This window comes from Harpia harpyja, chromosome 13 (genome assembly GCF_026419915.1).
Source record: "Harpia harpyja isolate bHarHar1 chromosome 13, bHarHar1 primary haplotype, whole genome shotgun sequence".
NCBI lineage: Eukaryota > Metazoa > Chordata > Aves > Accipitriformes > Accipitridae > Harpia > Harpia harpyja.
Window position 1 is genome coordinate 36,890,503 of NC_068952.1, and position 23,082 is coordinate 36,913,584.

A 23,082-nucleotide genomic window follows, 5' to 3' on the forward strand; every position below is an offset into this window, starting at 1 on the left:
TCATTAAAGACCACCTTTGCAAAATAATACCATGTGTTTGATTATCCTTATAACTTTGCCCAGACACCATGGCACAAAAAGGTTTGTAGAGCTTTAGCACTGCTGTTTCCCTCCGCCTCAGTGCAGCGCTTGCTAAGGTATTAAAGCAATTAAAACTGTAGTTTCCTGTTTTACAGAACAGGCATAATCTATATATTTTGATACTTACAGTGCCACAGCATCATAAGATTAACTCAGTGTTTCAGTGTTTTCTGCAGTCCAAAGTCAGATTCCCAGTGTGATGGTGTCACAAATGAGGAAAGTAATGTAAGATGAAGGATACATAATAAGAGGAAAGTTGACAAATGTCTTCCTGTTGGTCATTCTTTCTCTCACAGTGACCACATCATGATTTCTGTTCAGTCACAGTTGACTAAGTTATTGCTATTAATGAATGTTCTCTGAATCCCCTTCCAGAAGGGCAATAAATAAAGCTAATAAATAAATCTGCAATTTCAGTGAACATCTGATGAAACGCAGCTACCCAGTGCACAGGCTAGAGAAGACAGTGAGCAATATAGCCAAACAAGACATAAGAATGCTTTTCTTCACAAACACAGGTTCCTTCACTTCAAATCCGCATGTCTGTTTTTCCTCTGTCCTGTACCCATTCAAAGTAACCCTGTAGTCCACATATTAAGTAAACCCTGTTAGACTGGAATCTTTAAGGTCATGTTCTTGTATATGATTTCCTCGTACAGTCCAAAAGCTTTATAGTACTCTGACCAATTTAACATTCAGTGAGACAGGAAAGTAGCACCTCTATGTTGCGACTTCATGCTTCTGCTTTTGCTCTATGATTCCTGGTGGGAAAAAAAATATCTTTTGGCTTGGAAATAATAATAAGCAGCTTCTGTTTATGGTCTAACATTAGGAGGAAAAAAAACCTCACAGAGAAGCTAACAATTCTTCAGTAGTCAGGGTAATTATTACCAACAATTCATAACATACCAGAACTAGCACAGCAAAACTCCCACTCTAACTGTATTTAACTTTGTTTATTGAGGCCAACAGAAATCTTTTCTCATATCAAAGCCTGAAGGGGGAATTACCAACAAATCCTGGCACACATTTACATTCTTTTCAAATACACTATTATACATCATGAGATTCCTGAAACTAGAGAACTTTCCATAAAACTCAGACCACATTATTCCAAAAGGTTTGGGGGAAAAAAAAAAAAGAAAAAAAAAAAAGTGGTAGTACAATTACAGTCAGTGACAAATCAATAGAAAAAGGAAGCAGGAATGCCCCTATCGTGACAGGATCCCTGGAATGCAAATCAGACAGTGTCGTGTAAAAGTTATGTCTGTTCAAACTTTTAATAGAACTAGAAATACTGTATTGCCGCCAATTTATTTGATTAGCTGGACTGTTGCTACATGCAGAGTATGAAAGAATGTATTTATTGGGTTACAAATAGAAAAATACATGCGAGGAAATTATAGTATTGAGTTATGTATGTCTGACAATACTGTTCACTTTGACATAACATGTATACTAAATAGGAACTAAGTTCCACTGACAGTTGACTCAAAGGAGTTATCTGCATGAGGCCTAAGAAACAACATGAACTGAACAATAATGGACTAAAACCAACAGAATTTAAATCGGTAATCATTGTACCATAAAGATAAGTGCAAGTTGTAAAATAGCTATAATACTTCTTCTGAAAATAGGTTTCAAAATTAGAGCTAAATTTTCTCTTTAGAATATAAAAATAATACCTTTCCCTCATGCTAAACACTTCTAAAGATATTTGATTTCAAGTGTACTTATGTACTACTCTAAAAACACACGTATCTCCAAAGTAGTAATAAAGTCTGTGTGATGAATAATAGACCAGTGAAAATTAACACAGGAGATACCCGACTGCCCTACCTGTACTCTGTCCATTTACTTAGATGTCTTGGGACTACCTTATCAGGATGGAGTGAAATCACAGTGCCACTAATATCTGCAAAAGATGCACCAGTGATGTCAAAAGGGAAAAAAATTTACCCTGTGTGCTTCAAACAACTGCCACTTCAGAGAAAAAAAAAAAAAAAAAAGAATGCATTCAAAATGTCTGTTAGTTTCCCATTGATTTAGAATTTCCTCCAAAATTATACTGGCCAGAGGCTCACACTGACACCTTTACTTTGAGGCTAAAGACAGATGTAAGGTCTGGCATAAACCTTAAATGTTTCACAAATGACTCACTACATATGGAGGAGAATTCTAGATATTCCAGAAAAGGACTATGCATTTGACTCACCTCTGAAAGGCCCCAGAATAATAGGATATTAAAGCTGTAGCAGTTTTGTACACAGAAACCAATTTTATAACTTTCTGGAATGTTTTAGCTACCCCTTTCTCATTCTCTGAGACTGAGAAACTATGAAAGTAAGCCACATGATGGAAAAGTAACATTTTTTAACCGTCATATGATTGTAAACACTTTAGAAGTACCCTTTTTTGTCCGAGACTGAGCACTTTCAGCCTCATCTACCATAAACATTTAACAGAAGAGACACAATAGATTTCACAACAGAACCAGATGAATTAATTAAATTTTTGCAGCCGCCTTCAACAGCTAGGACTGGTCTCTACTTTTTAGACATAATTTTTTGATGACCATTTTTCATATCTGTGTCAACAAGGTTTTTGTAAAGTGCTCCAAACAATACTATCTGGAACCTAAATTATATAATAATTGTTTCACAACATTCCATAAGCTATAGGCTAGAAAAAAAAGTATACAAAATAAAATGGAACTGAAGATGAGGCATGATAAATTTCTGATTAGAGCCTTTCTACCACCATTTTTAAAAACACTGATGAAGTTTTTATGATCTTCAACATACAGCATTTCATAAAAATGTGTCTTTTCCTATCCATTTTCATCCACTTCAGTAATGAGTACAGTCACCTGGGTAATTTAAAAGACAAACAGTTGTGAGGAGCCAAATATGACACATGAATATCAACACTGAAACATTTTTAGAAGTTACAGCCTGTTGCAGGGTAAGATTTTGTGATCTGTATTATGCAGGTGATTAAACTACCATAATGATGTGTTCTGGGTTTAGTGATCTATGTATTAATTATCCAGATCAGCACTTATATTTTGAACCTTAAGTTCTGCAAGGCTTAATGCAGGCATTAAGTTTTATAGCGTCTGCTACTCTCTATTAGTATGGGTGATGAGATAGTTTTCAGATATAAATTTAATTTTCAAATGCTTATAAAACCAAATAATCCTGGCAGTAACACAATAAGAAGCCTAAGACTGAGATACAGTTTCCATATCGAGGATAGTGACTATGAGAACTACACTAACAAGATACTAATCAATATTATTCAAAACAAAAAAGAAAAATAATCCAACAGAGTGGATTTGCCAACATTATAAACATTAAGGCCACAGTTCTCTGTAAATATAAAGTTTAGTCCCTCTGCAACACCACTGACTTCACTGTTTTGAATAGTCATCATCCTCAGTAACTAAACATGCTCTTATGGAAATCTGCAAACTCTCTCAGATTTCAAAACTTGCTCTTAACATTTTGCCTCTATCTTAGGATATCCTCTTTTTCTGCTGCTCAGTCTTTTTTGAGAGCAGGAAGAGGACATCAGGCTTTCACTTTTCTTTCATCATACACCTTCTGTATGAGAAGAAGAGAGTATATTATATAACTTCATGTACTGAAAATGCTGAAGTACAAAACTAACCATACTGTGATTCCAAAGCACATAAACAGACGAAAACCCATCAGTTCCATAAATATCCACTTGAGCCAACCCCATCCAAAAATTGCTAGAAACCTCAGAAAAGCATGAAATTGTTGAAGATTACATAGATGGAGTCAATTTTCAATTAGGTTGAGATGCAGATCAGTAAAGAGAGAAACATGTGTGTTACCCACTTTCTATGTGACATAAGTGTTGTTGACACTTTTTTCCTCTGGTACAATTTTTACACTTCATGATTTAAAATGGGATTTCTACATAACTGCCTCATTTTTTTTCCTGAAGACACTAATTAAGTAAAGTACCTCTGATTATTTTTAACTGAATGGGTATGCAAATGGAGGACATAAGAAAGCTGTTGTAATCTCTAAAACAGTTTCTTAAAAAACACAATGACTTCAAGAGGGGCTTTTGTGGTACCAATTTACCAATGTACGATCCTATGGTGCTGTTAAAAATTGCATGTGCTCTGTTATTTTACATTTCTTTAGTATTATTTATATTAACTCTATTTAAAATGAATTAATTTTATAATTAAAGAAATGCATACATCACTGAAAATGAATCACAAAGTGAAATATATCAGTTTTAAAAAAATAATTCTGAAGAAAAGAGTTTAAATTAGAATTCTGGACAGGAAAAAATACTTAGTTCTCGTAAGTATTATTTATTACAGAGGTAAAACATGACAGATTCCTGCTCTCCTCAGCAGTGATGTGGTTCACTCCACAAAGTCAGCTGAGATAGATAGAAAAAGTTGCTTAACTAGAAGTGCCAAAAGTAATAGCAATTTTTGGCTCTTGTAAGGAAGCGCCACATTTTGCAGGAAGTAATTTTGTTTCACTGGAAGATGATGTTTACATCAGTAATGTCACGTTTCAAACTTTTCAACAGGTTTCAGTAACAATGGTATAACCCCTAAGATAAAGATATAATCCACAATGAAGACACAAACCACAATTCAGCATGGGTATGCCACATTATTCACGGTAAGCAAACTCTTGTAAAATACACAACTATAGCAAAAATATGCAAAACTTATAGTTTAAGTCTTAAAACTTATAGTCAGGAATATCTCACGATGTTGTAAAAACGCTTCAGACTTCCCAGTGTCAAATGGACAAAACAGTGTAGCTATATTGGGATGCTACTGTGCTTCAGCTGGTTTCTTTAACTTAAGTTTTAGTGATTCCGGTCTCATAGCAAGCTTAGACCTAACATGAAAAGTGATTAACAAGCTGAATAGCCTCAGCTTTGAGTGATTTCCTCTGCAGTCACATGGTTCAGTTACTCTGTAAAATTCATAAAAAGATGCTCTCATGGACAAAAATTATCTCAATGGTAACTCTCCCATCATCTCATTTTGCTATGTGTACACACGTATTCTTTACCGAGGAGGAAGGTGGAATCTTCTCCTCCGGTCTGGATGTCCTGATCTATATTCTCTACCTGGAGAGGGTAGAAAAGAAATTAAACATTTTTAATTAGCATTAAAGCAGGAAAACAAAAGCTTATTCGGATAGTCTGCAAGAAAAATTACATTTATACATATTTTGAAAAAAGAACATGTCCCTCTCAAGTTGGTGTATAATTACAGCTAGTATTTTGAGATGTTGGAGGATGAAGTCCATGGTGGCATTGCTCTTAAAGCTCTTGGGCCACATAACTTTTAAATCTAGTCCAATTAATGGGTTGGGATAGTGAATCATATAGGTCATACACTGTGGTTGGTAAATCAGACTGTGTGAATTCAGGAAAGGAAAATACACTATTTAGAACCAGAGCTACACTACATTAACAAACATTTTCATACTGGTTTAAGTGTGCCTGTGTACAATACTGCTTTAGTTACAGATTCCTGTAAGCAAAGTAGTACTCAAACTGTAAATGAAATATTTTTTTCAGCACTGAAGTTCTAACAAGTCCCACCTACGTTACAGTTCTATCAAAATCCTATTAACCAGAAACATGCTTGAACACAGAGTACGCAACACGAGTGTGGAAGCCTTGATTAAATACCTAGCAAATGAAAACTTGCTACAAACTCAGATCCTTCAGTACAGTTGTATTATGTTCAGCTATATGGTTAGCAGTGTGCTAAGACTGAAGTGAATGTACCCTTCTGATGCAATTACATTCCATGAAGAAATGGGACTCTGGATAATTCCCTTTTGTCTTGGACAAAAGATGTTCTCTTGAGTGAGACATACCTCTAACAATTCTATTTTTAGCATATCTTTCCTTGACACTCATCTTTCCTTTCCCCTGAAAAAACTGCTTTCAATTTTCCATAAAAGCTTTTCTCCAAGACCTTGTTTTAAAAGAAAAATAAATCACTTTTGAAAAAGTGATATTTTCTAAACTGAATTCTTTAAAACACCCCATTTCCCTTTTTCTCTTCTTTTCCAATAGAGAGATGGAAGAAAAACAAGGCAAAGGTGGATAGAAACAAAGAAAGCAAAACTATTTTTTTGGAGAGAACGTAAGTTTCTTAGGCAGAATATAGTTGACCCCCAAATCCAACAACTTCTAAATGCAAGCATGAAATTGCCAAAATGCTTCACCATTTCCCCATCTCACTGTTTATGATTCTGGTAGTAGACGACTGGTAGCCAAAATTATCATCCATTCCTTCTAGCTCTCTGACAGCTCTTACTCATTATGTTCTCATCCCTCCTCTAGGTCCATCATACAGAGAGTTCTGATGTTTACCTTATCACTGGCAGAAATTCTATGCCCTTGTCAATACCTTTCACTATTTCTAATGTATTAGGGTATCCTTGATTTCAACCATTGATGTAGCTGTTACAACCAGTCCCACAGACACTCTCTCCCCTGTCTCCTTCCATTATCTTCAGCTCACTTTTCAGACAGGTTTTCAAATACTAGTATGAGAACCATTGTCCAAATCACTGAAATTTTAAAATATAGCTATAAAAGTATATATGACAATGCATAGATAAGGTTAGACTTACTTCTTTATTTTCTTTTTTTGCTATCTTTTGTATGTTGATTTAGATCTAGGTGGTAACTTGTATGTTTTGACAGACAATCTCAAGCGTTTATCAGTTGGACTGCTGAAGAGAGTGACAGACACATGATACTCAATAGTGATTTCCATAGTTCTTAGTGCTCAGTTTATTTTTAGCTATTTGTAGAATGAGGTAACAATGTGACTCAAAACAACGTATTAGCGGTCTTAACTGCTGATTAATGAAGTTTTGTCTACCAATAGGCTATACGGCATGTGGTGTGGTGTTTCAGCCATGAACCTAGAATGCATGAAGTCATGCTTTATTACAGACATCTATGCTACCTCAGGCAAGACTTTTAAACTCAAAGCACACAGATTACAAAGTGCTGAATGCAAAGTTTTATATCTCAATAACAGAAGCCTTAACCTTAGCTTTAAATTAGACTCCTATGGTCTGTTTAATAAGCATCAGAATAGACAGACACTCAGAATGGGATACACAAAAGTCAGTGTGCGAAATAGGAAGTCTTCTAAATTAACAAACAAGAAACACTAAGGGAAAAATCTACCTCCCTGTGAGGCTTAGATGTCCTGCTCTGAGTTACATGGATGCACTCTCCATTTGTGATGCACAGCCAAGAAATTTATGAAGAGAACTTAAATAAATAAAATCAAACCAAACAAAAAAAAAAACCCAACCCCCTGAAAACCCAGAAACCCCACAGCTGAATTCCCTCCTCTCAAAATACAGCTAGAGGATGAGATGTTAATTACAACAGATCAGTGGTTAGTATTCACCATAAAATGAGGGATGCTTAAGTTCAATTCTTGTTCTGCCTGAGGGGATCCAAACCATCGCCTCAAAGAAATACCAGTGCTTCTTAGGTTTATGCTTTCTGGGTGGAGGCACTCTTTCCTCCACTGTTGAAGTTGAGACATTGTCATGGAATTCTTAAACATTAACTGATAAGAGAGAGCAAAGGCTGCCTAATCATTAGGTACACTCCTGCCACAGAAGATACGGGTCCCGTGGTTACTGTTCCATTACTTTTTAATGCATTTAATCCAATGATTTATATATAATATGCAACAGCAGGAACCATAACAGTATACCATGGGAAGGTATATAAAGGATGGAATAAACAGATAGCAGTAATATTACTAGGAAATTTTATCACATCAGCTATCACGGAACACAAAATCGCTACTTGTTTGTTCTTCTTTTTTCTCTCTCTTTGGTGAGACACACACATATAGCAGAGACAACAGCTACATAATGAAGGAACCCAAATACCTGTCTTAATATTAGCAAACTTAGGCATAAGAAACTTTGTCAAAACAAGTCATCTTGGCAGATCAGTTTAAAAGGAGCTCTAAAACATTGTAGGGCTCTTTTGTAAGGACAGATATATTTTTCCAATAAATCTATTTTACTTATAACAGAGGCAATTTAACTGCAATTATGGGATCATGTTTTAAGAGCGTCCTGAGGGTAGTAAATAGGACTAGTGTAGAAGAAGCCAAGATGTTTTAATAATGCTACTGAAACACATTTATAACACAGCTCAGCACAGTTACTGTGGAACACACTTTGTGGAATACATCTAGTTATAAGATCTCTAGAGCTCGTCAGAGATGATTTGACCCCTGAGTAGCAGGCTTCTTGAGATGGTCACAGTAACAACGACTAGTTTTGGTTCTGCTCACGGTCAGCATACACACTCTGTATTTTAGCATTACATTTTACATACACAATCAAACAATCTTATCTGTGAATCAAATGGTAGTATCTCACTCTCAAGCTTACAACAGTGGCAGCTGAAACACATTAAAGATTTTACTGTATCTATTTATCATTTATCCTCCCTAATCACATCACCAATATTCTCTGAAAACCTCACCTGGAAACAGAGAAGAAATTTAGGCTCTGCAGACTTAATAAAATAACTGGTCTTTCTTAGGCACTTCTCTTCCTTTTGCTTATTTTCTTTGATCTGCGTGTATATGCTTTAACTCAATGAGGAAGTAAAACTGAATTATGTCAGCTCAACGTGTCATCCACAGTGATGCTTCATTGAAATGTCTGTTCTGTTCAAGAAGTGAGATTGGTGAATGACTTAAGTTTAATGACAAGACAGAACTTGCATTTCTATTACTCAGGCAATGATCTGGAAGCTGAGACCCTGATCTAGAAAACCACTTGAGAATGCGTTTAGCTTTATTCATATGCTTAAGTGTTTTGTTGAAGTATGAGGTAAGATCTGCAGCTAAAGACTTCAGACAGACATTTCTGTGCAGCCGTGTCAATTTGGTTTAGAACTATTACAATTTTAGACACAGTTCAGCTGAGACCAAGCATGGAAAGTTTAAATACCACATGAAAGTTTTTTTCCCAGAACACTGTGAGTAAAAGATGACTCCAGATTATAATGCTACACTCTACCTCACCTTGCAGAGTTAGTTTTTGCTAATGGTAATACAGAACTAGAACTGATACAAGTTTTGTTACTGACTGCTGTGGCCACAGGGTACTGCATATAGACACAGAGCTGTTATATTGTTGATAGAGACAATTCCAAATATACACATGTGCACACATTTTTTACCTTGTGGTTGAGGATTTCTCCATAGAAATCCCCTCATCTGGTTATGATATGGAGGAACAAAAGAACTTCTATGTGTTTGTTGGAACCTGGGATTAAATTCTCTTCGTTGTGTTCCTGAAAAACAGTATTTACTAAGCAACGCTGACTGTATATAAGATTAAATGAAGAAAAAGAGAGACAGCATATTCTTTTTCGGGAAACAGCATCTCCTAGTTTTATGCCAAAATACTTATGCACAATTACGATTTTTCCAAACTAAAGTCAGCCAAATAAGCATGGTTCTTGTCCTCATTTCCATCTATGCACATCATGATTACAAGCTGTTAACAAGTGTATTTAGAAACCAGATCAAAATTTTATGACACAGATTTGGAGACTGTAGTCATTAAAACAAAACAGAAATCTCTGTCCAAATTGGAATCACAAATCATAATTAAAATGTTAAGCACAGCTCTCAAGCAATAGCAGATGCTAACAAGGTCTGGTATCATAAATCACCAACAGATACCCTTAGTTTTGAATGTCCAGCACCAGTACAGTGTAGTACCACATCACAAGTATTGCTGTCACATAATGCAAAGTACTGAACTATCAGAAAATCATTCTGTCTGTTGTAATTTGCTCAAGGAATTCTGGAGGGGTAATTTTTATCCTCACAGACATTATAACTGATCAGGTATTAAGCAGGTAATAAACATAATACAAGCATAAAAACTGAGATTCAGTGTGAATTATTTCAAAGCCTCAAAAGCCTCAACATTCAGGCTGATCTGTCAACGATGCTGAAAGCCTTTTAGATGTTTTTTTCCCTGGAAGTCAGGCAGATCAGTTGGGGAAAATAAATGTCTTTAGTAAACGAAGCCATAAAGTTTGGGGGGAAAAAAGCAAGGTCTTAGGCAAAAAAAAGCTGTTCTCCAGGTTGCCCAAAAACTTTCTTGTATTTTGAACTATATCAGTCAGTCCAATAAGAAGTATTCTCTCTTCAATGCCTCACTCAGACCTTCAACTATCAATGTTAAAATAGCTCCCCTGAGAGAAAGGAAGAAAAAAAAACTCTGAGTCATCTAATTCCTCCTATAAAAATAACTTTAGTCACTGAGTAAATAGCAGTGATGTTTCTGTAGTGAATTGTATTCACTGCATAGATCTCACTAACTATGTAGCGAGATGGAAATATTATTCTATCCAAACTTGGGTAATTAAATTCAAATGAATTCCTAAAACCAGGAAGTATTTTCTTAGATCTCTCCTTTGGTTTCTTGGAGAAAGACCTTACGATTTACTTAGCTTGATGGGATGTGTATGTAAATGCTGCTGCTGTTGAAGGATAATTGAACTCATCAATATATTGACTTTAGTGAGAAAATTAACACAATGCCAACCTGTGATAAACGCATTCCCTCTTGGTCTGCTCTGTATTGTTCTTTTCTTCGCCATGCAAACCTTGCAAATGAAAGACTTCAGATTCTGGAAGGGTGTATACAAAGACTCCTGCAGACAATGGGATTAAAAATTAATGACTGTTCTGCTTTTCTCTCTTCAGGTGTAGCACAGATCAATCACATATACAACAACTAAAAGACTTTTCTTAGCCACACTCATACATATATGAAGGTGGTAGATCTGGTTCGCATTTTTTCAGGAAACAACGTTCAAACATTTTATATTGAAAGTGAATCCTTGGAGGGATGATTAGGAGTGCAGAAAGAATGTTTTCCCCTTTCTCAGTGAAGTTTGTTTTTCTTCTCTGCTCACATCTGTAAATCACTTGCCTTCTTATTCTATTAACTTGCACCTGTAGATATACTTAACTAGACTTCTATCAGACCTCAGGCAGAGATGGTTAAAGCCTCCAGATAAGGACTGATAAACTCAAGGGAAACACACCAGTGAAAATCAAAGTATCTTAATCTCATACATTAGAAACAAAACTTAAAACAATAGTAATACATCAGCGCCAACTCCTGACTAATAAAACATAAGCAAGCCTCAGGAGAAATGGGGGAATTAAATAATAATGTTTACCTTGTGGTGTGATGAAAAGTTCTACTGTTAAAAGGACAAACTGAAGCTATTTAAAGACACAACACTGAGACATGTGATATACCCTTAACTTTCGCTGATTTCAGTGAGCTTTGAAGAAGTGTCAGATCTTAGAATCTTTCTCTCTTTTATTGATTTGTACTGGGCATGTGGGCAGTAGTACACATTGAATTGAAAAGAATTATGAAAAGACAGATTTTAGAGCAATAGCATAATTTGTGATTTTCATAAAGCTGAACTGATTTTTACAGGAAGACAACTCCTTTTTGTAACCACCAAGGCAGAGGGGGAGCAGCAAGGAGGGGAGAGGATTACAGCATAAGGTAAAAATCCAATAGGTGGCAAGACTGCAGCAACTAGAGAGGTTTCTTAAATTAGAGAGAGTCTGAATCCCTGAAGCCTCCCGCGAACTTTCCCAGCACATTTTTTCAGTTAACAAACCTCTTTATAGAGCCTTAAGCAAAACCCACAGATTTTTTTTTTTCCTCCACACAAGCTGAGTACAGTCTGTGAAGAACACCCACTAACGGGAAAAACCTTTCATTGTATTCTTGGGAGAATAAATTCAGAATGTGTTATGAAGGTTGGATGAAAGGCATGATCAGAAAAGGACAAAACATAGCACTTATGCTGACCCCATTAGGTAATTTGGTTTTAATTTAAAAAAATTGATCATGAACATACTCATTAGTGAGAAGCACAATAAAAAGGCTAATAAAGTGATAATATCATTGCCTCACTGCTTTATGAGACTATTATATCCAATTTTCTGTGTGGATAAACAAACTAATATGATTACTGTTATTAAAAACAGAGAACTAGCATAATATGAGCTTAGCATATTTTTTAAAAAAAACAACATGGCTCTATTTTTGATTCTTATCAGAAGCTTTGCATTTTTTATCTTTAACAGCTGCTAGGCTACAGAGAGCTGAGCTACACAAAAACTTGCCCACAAATATATCAACTGCATTTAATTCATACATTTTCTTCTTTTGGTACAAGAATCTGTGGGAAGCAAACCCTAAAATGTTCAAAATTTCTGGATTACATGTAAATATTTAACCAAGATTGTACTTCTATTGTAATTTTCATAAAGCTATTAACTGTATTTAAGCCCATCATAATCAAAACAACACTGATTCTGAGATGTCCTGAACTCCCTGAAGTAATGTAGCTGTCCAGGTCATAGAGAAGGGACATTAGGAGTTAGGAGACAAGCATCAAACACCAAAAGGAGTAACTTTTTCCTATTACTTATCTTTTCTGTAACAAAACATCCCATGTAGAATAACTTTTTCTGAATACAATGCTGTCTCTATCATCAGATTAGATTTATGGTGCTCAAGGGTAGATTGTCAACAAACAAGTGCTGAAAGATCTTGGCTTCCAGCAATACATTAAGGTCTGCCAGGAACTAAGTACCAGTTTTATTTATTAAAGTTGAACTTATAATAATAGGAAAAACCAATCACATATGCTTGTTGCCTTGCCAGTGTCCCCAGCTAAACTGGCATCTCTTGGCAATTCTCCCCAAAACAGATTCTTGCCTCAAACTGATAAGCTGGAAAGCTATTTTATTAGTCTGGGAGCTATCTCTGCCATATATGTACCATAAAATTGTACTGAAAAAATAAAAAGGTATTTAAACTACTCCAAAAATTCACAGGGCTAGACAATTTTTCCCCACAACAGAACAGTTTATCTGGGTAAAGTATCAGGTTTTTAAAAACCCTAACCTAGATATTTTAGTTGATCAAGCAAATATCCAACTCTATTCTAGGGATCTAAGCATCTGCCTTCATCTTCCTTCTAAGACAGGTTACAATATAACTTTAACCTGACCACATCAAGATTTTCAAATGTTAGCTAAAACATACTACCTAACACATTTAAAAATACCTCTCAGCCAATGTAAATTTTGTACAGATCTAGATACATATTGTAAAAGTTATTCACTAACCTGAATTCTACCTATATAGAAAAGAAGTATCAATCTCACATAGATCTGTATAGTTTTACATTTTCCCATTTATTCTGTAGACCCTCTATTGTTCTGCAAAAGTCCTACACAAAAAACTGGATGAACCACTGGCCCAATCCAAAATCACTGAAATCAATGGACCAATTAATGGGAACCACAGGATTTGGACAGAGGCTATAGTCCCAATCATATGATTGATTCCATATGGAAAGGATTATCCTCCACCTCCATGCTGAAAACACATACATTCCACCAACCCACACGCGTTCCACTCATCACTCCAGATTAGGATGGTATGTAATTGGACACAAAATTAGAAAAGAAAACTAATTATACAACAACTGATATTGAATGCATGACATTAAAATCATTCAAACCTAAAACTTTTTTCTCTGTAATCACTTTTATTTATTTTAACCTCAAGTGATATATGTAACAGCAGGTAAAAACATTTCAAAAGTAAAATTTTCAAAAGCCATTAAACGATACAGGATTTTCAGTTCCACATTGAAAAGAGACACATTAATTGAAGGTCTTAAGAGCTATCTACATAGAAGAGCACAGATCTACCCGAGCATCTCTCCACATATTCTATGCTGGTGGGGCACAAGCCAGGTGTGGTCCAAGGCTTCACTAGTGCATTAAGACAGCCTTGCACCCAGTCTAGCAGACCCTGCGTCTGAGCCTGGATGTGATGCCACCCTCATGAACCAGATATGGCCCACCCCCAGCAAGACTCTGCTGATATCTCCCTGCCCTTGCCCAGGCAGACATGTTTTAAGTCACACTGGTTTTTTGGTAACATAGCATTCAAATTGCACAAATCCCCAGCTTCTGAAAAGGGGGACTGAGAACTAAATAAGTACTTAGAGGTACAGGAAGGTGCTTGGTGAGATTCTAAAAAAATACCTAGATATATACCTTCCTCTGATTTCCAGTTCCTCTTTGAATTCACCAAACCTTCATCTCAAAATTTAGGTTCCTTAATACCTTTAAAAATATCACTCTTAAACACTTGAAAAATTATACCCAGGATGCTTATTTGAAAACATTCTTAATATGTTGCCTAAACTCTTACTGGAAAAAGATGTCATTAATATCTTAGTACTAGAAAACCATTCCAGGCATTTTCATGTCTTGAAATTGACAACCATTTTGACACTACCTTATATTATCTTCTGAGTAACGGAAACAAAAAATAGAAGTAAAATTATAGCTTCCTTCATAGTCTCAGTATTTCTACCTTCTTAGTTTTCTTGGTGGAGAGGATCAAAAAGGAATAAGGAAGAGAGGAAAAATACAAAGAAAGGGGACTAGTGTAAACATGAATATTAAAACAACAAACAAACATGGACAGGTACATTTTTCAAAGAATATAGAACTGTCTAAGAGGATGCAATTACTCACATTGCCTTCCAAAAGCTCTTCCAAAGAGCAACCTCGGTGTGACTGCTGGTATTTCTCTTGAAAAAGTTTTCCATCAAACTGTTCCCAAGGCATCAAATCATCCATTCTGAATGGAAAGCCACAGGTACTATTGGCCATGAGCAAAGTTGTAAGGCCACGAACAAAGACGGCGCCAAGATGTACAGCTCTCGAGTCCACTTGTGCAAGCTGTTAACACACACAGACACACACACAAAAAAAAAAAAAAAAGAAAAAAAGGTACACCTCACAAATCAGGAAATATAAACAACTTACCATCACATATAACCACACAAACAGCAAAGCAAATGATAAACAGTCCCAAAGCTGTGACAATGATGGTCCTCTATTGCACAGTAGAATTCATCAAAGGATTCTGTATCTAGTTTCATTCAATAAAGTGAAAGAAATGAAGTTTGTTTTAACAAATACAGCATCTCCAGTTTTTAAGATGGATACATTCAAAATGAAAATGAATAGACAAAATAAATGGCTATTGTCCATAGTATTTCTCAAGCATTTGCAGTTCCCCAGAAAGAATTCTGTTAGTGGAATGCAAAACATGAACTGGGAGTATAAAATGATATGTACAGTGATCCATTGACCTTCCACAGTTTGATCAACTGGGAAATGTTACAGCACTCAGAGATCATTTGAATTACAAGATTTGACGGAACAAAGTTTATTGTGCCCAGGCTTTTATTTTAAACACTCTAAAATTTCCTCTGACTGTAGTCTGAAAGTCAAATTATTTCACTTCAAGATGGATGTCTCCAGAAGAAATACTGGAATGGTAAGACAACATCCAGAAAATGCAAAATGAGAAACTCAACAAGACAATTAAAACTTACTGCCAAAATAAACTTCATGGGTGAATTTAACATCCTGCTGTGGCAGAGCATAGCAAACTATAAAAGCCTTGAATCCAATATGGGGAAAACTGTGATTTTAAGTATTGAGTACAAAGCTCCTCAGTAGGGAATGCCTTTTCCACAGTTTGTACCGAAACAGTCTGTCAGGACCAGGAGGGATTCATAACAGTGTGGCCATCAATACTGTAATCCATGGCAGCTGTTACAGTACAGTTTTTCTTACAGTATAAGTTATACCAGGAATGGAATAGCATCCAAAATAGTCCAGAACAGAAAGGACAAAAATGTGGCTCAAATTTGTCTTAGCCCTAGCTCCTGAAGAGCTGTGAATTGTTTGCTTGAAATGCAATGGAAAGGGTTGGCCCATTGTTACTAACAACAACAACATCTTACACCTTGAAAGATCCCCAAAAGCCTTAAAGGTATGCACATACAGCATCAGTGCCCTATTTAAAAAAATGACAAGTAATAGCAGACAACATGAAATGTTGTACTAATGGATCAGAACTTTTTCCTCCCTAAGGTCCACATAACAAAACCAGGAAACCTTTGCTAGCAACACAGAGCTACAAAGCTTCTTCCAAAAGAGACAAACACAATAAATCATTTGGAGAATACAGCTAGAACCTGGTCAAGGACTTAGGTTTTCTGTACTATTACGCAACGAGCTGAAGTCTGTTGCATAATTTGACTACGTGAAACTGGCTTGTGATAGGGTTCCCCCTAACCACAGACAAGAGCAGTAGGGTTCTGTTAAGCCGACTTGAAGATATGAGGTGTGCCTCCACTAGCTGTTTTTTCTACAGTGCAAAAGCAAAAGAGGACCTATAGATGATGATGCAGGCAAAAGATACCAGGCAGGGTGGTACAGAGCCCTCTGGGAAGAACTTTTTCTGCCTCTAGTGATTCCTGGAAAGGCATCAAGCTGGCCACCCAGGCACTGACCCAACACGACACTCAGTACTTGAAATTCACCCAATACAGACAACTGAAGACAACCACTGACATCTAGAAAAATGCAGACAACACAAACTAATTTGAGCAGTCATTTAGAAAATGAAAGGCTCATCCTTTTCTGACTGTGACACTTCATACTTGAGTAAGGGAGACCTTCTCCCTTTCCTTTAGAATAAAGTATTTTCAGTATGGGATTGGGCTATTGAGTTTCAGGAAGTTATTGCCTCCAGATGTAAGCTATCATTTTGTCAGCTGAGACTAGTAACTACATGCACACTCATAACTCTCTTGCTCTGGCAAGTAAAGCAGGTTTTTGCAAACTATTTAACAATGCTGAAAGGTACTTGAAAGAGGAATGTGGTTTAAGTGAGCCAGTATTATTTGTACTAAAGTAGACTGTAAGAGTGCACACAGCCAGTGATCGTGTTGCAGCCGAGAGATTCTTATATTGCACTAACCAGATTGTTTCTGATCACCTGATCAAATCTTAAGACCTGCTATGGAAATGAGTCCACATCATTGCAAGCTTTAAAATGGAATCCGTTCGGTTTGCAATCACAAAGTCAGACTTTATGAGCAGCAAGTACAAAGAGTAAGAACTGCTGGGAATCCTCAAAACTCCCTTTTTTTGTAAACTAATCCAGCTAAGGAATTCTTTCAGAATTTACGCACCCTCGTCTTGTTCTCAACGCAACAATAAATTCAACTTTAAATAACCTCAGTAAAATACCTTAGAGCACTTTGACAAGGGGTAAAGTCTTCCTCTTAAGCTATAAGGAAAATGGACTTGTCAAGCTACAATTAGCAATAGAGGCCAAGAGTGACAGTAGCACACCAACCAACTGAATCAAACTTGGCCAAATTTATATCAATATGATTTATACCACCAATAGTCTCTTTATTATAGATCTGTACAAAACCAGACTGAAATTCCCTGTCATACAAATCAATATCTTCTGTCACTGAATTATCAGTAAGTACTGATAGCGCCAAAAGATTTAATCGCTGAAAACAATCTTTCATGAAGAATAATGAAAACAAGTATTTAATCTGCTGAAAAAAGTAAATGCTTTCATCTGCAGCAAGCAATTTCCCATCTTCTAATTTAATGGCTGTGTACTATATGACTATTAATTCATACCTTTTTGTCATTTATTAACAAAGACGCTTTTACTGTCCTTTTTAATCCCACTGGTACGAAGGATGTAAGACAGCTGTTAGAACAGATTACTAATACTATATGTGGATGCTGGATGCCATCTGGGCCATAAATCTTAAAGCTTTTATATCTTTATTTTATTCTGAAAACTCTAAGCATATACCCAACACAAACATGTGATTAACCCAACTTTCTTCAGTGATGTTATTCAAGTTAGTGCAATATGTATTTGCATATGCAAATGCATATGTATTTGCAGAACAAGTATCTAAATGAGAATTTGAAAAATTTTGCTTTTGATGGTGATGCATACAATAGTAAAATATAGAAAAGGACTTTTGAGTGCTGCCTCAAGCTGGAGATCACTGTAGTACTGTCATTGATGCTAGTTGTTACTTCTGCCTAAGTGAGTATGAAGTCTGAGCTACCAATACAACCCTGGTTGTGCTCTTTTCAACTACACTCAAGACACACTGGTTAAAAAGAAAAAAAATAATGTTGCTGGTGACAGGTTTCACAGGTAGAAGACTTCACTGTCTAGGGATATCAATCCAGAACTTTCCTAAAGCACTAAAGTAACGGTGGGGGTGGATATCAGGTAAGGCTTGTTTTTTTAATGGAAATCAGTACTGGCAATACCAAGGTGAGAACAATCAACAGTGATTTCTTTATTTTAATAAGACAGGAAATACATTCACTAAAGGGTAGTTTCTATTTTCCATCTCTGGCAATGAAAAACAAAGAAAATGAAAGCACAGTGAGTCTATAACAATGAGCCTGTGCACATGGCAAACCACAGACTTGCTTTGCCATGGGAATGCTCACAACTGCTTGGTGTCTGCAATGCAAAGACGTCACGATGAGAAGTGGAAAATTCCAAAAGAAAAGAAGGCTTGCCTTCCAGGGCATTACACCCTAGAGATTACTTCTTATTGGAAATTGTGTCTGTTCTTTTTACTATTTTTATAAACTCAGGACCCCAGTGAATCATGTGAGATACACCCCTGTGATCCCGCTGCTGCTACTCCTGCCACCAGCTGATGACATTTGTGTGAGAGAGACAGGGAGTGCGTGAGAACTGCTCCTCCTGCACCAGCTGCCTGTGCTGTGCCCCTGCTGCTGCTCCTACCAACAGCAGCTCCCCACCCTCTCAGCGTTTGGGGAAAAAGATTACTTTTCCTATTTGCCAACATTAGCTGAAGACTGAGATGAGAACTCAAAAGTTCACAGTCCTCTAGTATCATTGTAGCAGAGGTTACTGATACCGTGCTTAGAAGGCCTGAGCTGAACTGGGTAAGCCCGCTTGAAAAGAGCAAGAGAAGTGCTACAGCACCCACATCAGTGATGTATCATGGTTTTTTCTAACAATTTGAGAAATGTCTGCTGGAAGAGCCATCATCATAGACTTACCTCGTGCCTTTTTCTGCTCTAGAAACACGGGGCTTTAGCCTGTGGACCACAAGTTCAGGCTGATCTCTGTGCTCGTGTGCATCCTCATTGACCACAGAAAGAGGCTTTGCGAGAAGGAAAGCGTTTGCTCACAGGAGCAGTTTGCAAATCTAGACCCAGAGACTATATCCTGCTGAAGAGTTTTTACTTAAAGGAAGAAAAATAGATGGATCTTGTACATGAAATGCAAATTTCCAGTTCAAATTACATCTAATTAAACAATAATCAAAAAATAATCAGGATGTAAAAATACCTTTATGTTTTAAGGAAATACTATTAGTCCTCTGAGTCTTTGTGGATTCACAAGTGATATTTTGATACAGGTGTAAACTTTATCCTATGCACTTTGAAAGCTGCACAACCTATTTTCAGGAACATACTAAAAAACCCCACAACTCCTTCACCACTCTACTCTATGGAGTTTAGAGGGTTCAAATTCTGTTAGAAGGATGAAGAGGTTCTACTGCACTTGAAATGTAAGGGCAAGTATCTGAATATGCCAGATGTCAGCAGACACAAATGGAGGGCAGAACCGTACCCACTGGCAAATCCGCCTCACTATCTTCATTTCTAGAAACCAAGGAGAAAGGTAAAGATATGATAATAATTTTACAGTTCTTGTGCTACTTTATGCGTCATCTGTATCTCAATGCACTAAATACTACATTTCATTTAGGAACTGGTTCCTCTGGTACAATTTTCAACAATATTCTGGGGACACACTTCTTCAATGAAAAAAATTTGTATTAATAATTGTTATTTAGGTTAAAGTTGTTCTTATGCATTTAATTTTTTTCCTACTCTGTTGCCTTCTTCCTGTGGTTGAGCTGAATACAGAAGATATGACTATGGCTAACATTTTGAAATACAAATTTAAAAAGAAATAACTTAAAAATTACATAAGGCATTTCCATCCTGCCCCTTTCCAACCCACCCTCAAAAGAATGTACCTGTTTCTGTTATAAACAGGAAAATGCAACACTCAAGGACAGGTTAGTATTTGCTAATTTCTAGTTAAAATTAATCAACTGAAGAACAATAACTAAAAATCAATGAAATTTGACCCAAGCAATAAACTGCTGAAATTCAAGTGATGGTGATCAAAATCTGAGTACTTTCCTAGTTTAACCAGTTCTTTTTAGATCCATTTGAACTCAGTCAGTATATTATCAATATACTACTTCTTATATTACCTCCCTCAAACCCACTTGTATCTTAAATGATCAAATATTTAACAATAGGCAATTCATGCTTGAGCAATAAAGGCAGCAGGTAGATCCTATCTCAGCTACTTGTCATTAAAACAGTAAGGCTTAGCTTTGCCTGGGAGAGGTAAGGCACACTGTGTTCCAGATATAAAGAGATGAACTGTCAACTGATGACAACTTCACTAAAGTTAAATTCTCTGCAATGGGAAGTTCTTTCTTGAATTCCAGATCTTCCTGTCTTCGGCCATTAGTATAAATTCCCAGTGTAAGTTGTCAAAAGATGCTAAAACCTCTGTGCACTGGAACTATATGCTCTGTTCTTGAGCAAAGATAAACTAAACTGGTGCAACGGTGGTAAATTTAAGGAGTGTTATCCTACAGAGATGGGCTGGTGAAACCGTACATTTACTTGGCATCAGTCAGCTTTAAGCAATAGGCTGCTGGGAGTGTCGTACATCACCTGCTTCCTTGACCTGTCAAATTGAGGGGGGAAAGGAGCACCAGTTATTTTGAAAACAGGACTAAGGTTTATTCTGATAAAAGATTACGGCTTAAATTAAGCTCTTCCTGCTTAAACAAGGTGTGTGCAAAGGAAAATGGGGATTGAAAAGAGATCCTGTGAGGGCATGTGCTGCAACAGAAACTAGAAAAACCAGTTTTTAAACACTTCTAAAGCCTCGCAGTAAATATTTAGCAGTAAACAACCCAATTGTTTAGTGTTTATATGTTGAGGAAAGTTTATTTACCCGGTTTTATCAGGAGTTTGATGTAAAATGATACCTCTCTGTGAAAGAACACTTTTATTTACAGTAAGCCAAAAATTGCAATGAAGTCAACCTAAAAAAAGCTTCAAAATAGCTTTTACCTTTAAGCAGCCTACAAAATAATGACACGGAAGTACTACTACTAACCAATCTGCAATCAGATAAAAATCTCCTTCAGGTCCAAAAAGATTGCTCTCATTTCTTGTTTAATTTTCAAAAATATCAGCCTTTATCAGAGCTCTTAATCACATCTACAACAAAACCCAGCATAAATGACATTTCTGTGATGACGAATATCAACGGTTAAAAAGTTTAGCCCCTTCAGCTTATTTGTACACAGTTATGTAATGGACAGCACACTAGCACCTGCAAAAAAGATTAAAATAACATTATTTTTCTTATTTTAGCCACAACTGCTCGACTCTGATCTAAATGATTACCGGGCTAATAACAGTCCATAGTACATGTGACTTTTACAGAACATTTGCGTAAATTTTGAGTTATACTCATCAGGCTAACTATCTGACTGTAGCCCAGCCAGCAGCCACATTCTTTCTATAAAAGTGAATGAATTCATTCAGATTTTAATTTTTACTGTCTTAAATACGTACCTGTGTTTTTGGTGACATACTTATCTTTAAACCTTCTCACCTTTCCCTCATATAGATAATATTGGATTTACTTGGTAGCAAAATATATTTTATTTGTTTGGAACTCTGAAAACTCTTATGATCACGTCTTCTTTCCTCCCCCCCCCCCCCCCCCCCCCCCCACATTAGTTAAATGTTGTGGAATTACGAGAAGGGGAAGTATTGCCTTGCAACTAATAAAATTTGTCCCTGATGGGGGACAAACTGCTGACAGACTCCGGGTACATCCGCACCAGGAACTGATGGGCTCCTGTATGTGCTATGTCACTGGCATCTGAAATGGTTCAGTAATTATTTGAAATTTTTTCCCATGCCTGTAGCAATATCTCCCTCTCACATGGATGCCCTAATAATGTGATGTCACATTAAAGCTTCCTTCTTTTGGGCAATTTAGAGTGCCTTCTCCCCAGCTGTCTACTTAAAACAATCAGCAGTAACTTATTTTTCTCAGACTCCTACATCTCTGTCAAATGTGGCTGAAATTAGCCAACATATTCAAAAGTTATTAGGGGACATGGAGAAAAACTTAAAAAATGTACAAAAGGTCACTTCCCTCTCTTAGTTCCAGTAACTTTCCATTGTAAGCCTTCAAAGATCAAACTTCTTCCACTCCCTTACTTTCTGACACGCACTATATATTTCTGTATTCTACTCTACGCTGACTAGCTCCTTTACCAAAATCTTTAAAATAAGGGGCTTCATTTGCCACCACCTGCAACTTGACCATACTCCTGATCTAAAGTCCTAATCCACACCTTACCCCAGGCCCTTTCCCTTTGTTTAATCATAGGACTGGTCCATGGAACAAAGTTTTAGGAGTAAAATCCTGCCACCAACACAACTACTCAGCAGAGTGTGCTTGGCTACCTTTGCTAATGCAGTGTTGTCCTTTCACAGCCGCAGACTGTATTGGCAAATGATAGCTGGTTAGGCACGCAACTGCTCAGTGTGCTGCTGTCTGGTGGCCTATCTTGTGGGCATTTTTCACAGTCTGCTGTGAAACCGTTGCTGTGGATTAAGACATCATTGTGACTACAAAGAAATTTTGATAGGTGGGAGTTCACTGCTACAACTGCCCGGGGCTTAATTAGCCAAACTTAAAAATCAGTTTTGTTTTCTCCCCAGAGTAGATGTTCAAGATCTATTTAATTGTCCTAATGTATGGCCATTCACTCTCTTAAGCTGTTTTGAGTACAAACTTTTTAAGGGCCTGATCTATT

General features: G+C 36.6%; 1 protein-coding gene across 2 annotated transcripts in view; it reads right to left on the reverse strand.

Moving 5' to 3' along the window:
* Positions 1-1,016: 1,016 nt before the first annotated feature.
* FAM120B (family with sequence similarity 120B) overlaps positions 1,017-23,082 on the reverse strand; it is a 55,703-nt gene continuing 33,637 nt past the window's right edge. The window contains exons 7-11 of one of the 2 annotated variants that reach the window (XM_052805907.1): positions 14,786-14,992; positions 10,734-10,842; positions 9,352-9,465; positions 5,163-5,220; positions 1,017-2,950 (exon numbers count right to left, since the gene is read on the reverse strand). In XM_052805907.1, the coding sequence (XP_052661867.1) occupies positions 2,947-2,950; positions 5,163-5,220; positions 9,352-9,465; positions 10,734-10,842; positions 14,786-14,992 (492 nt within the window). In that variant the 3' untranslated portion in view covers positions 1,017-2,946. Of the gene's footprint in view, positions 3,687-5,162; positions 5,221-9,351; positions 9,466-10,733; positions 10,843-14,785; positions 14,993-23,082 lie in introns of both variants that reach the window. The other variant, XM_052805906.1, reaches the window with a different exon arrangement.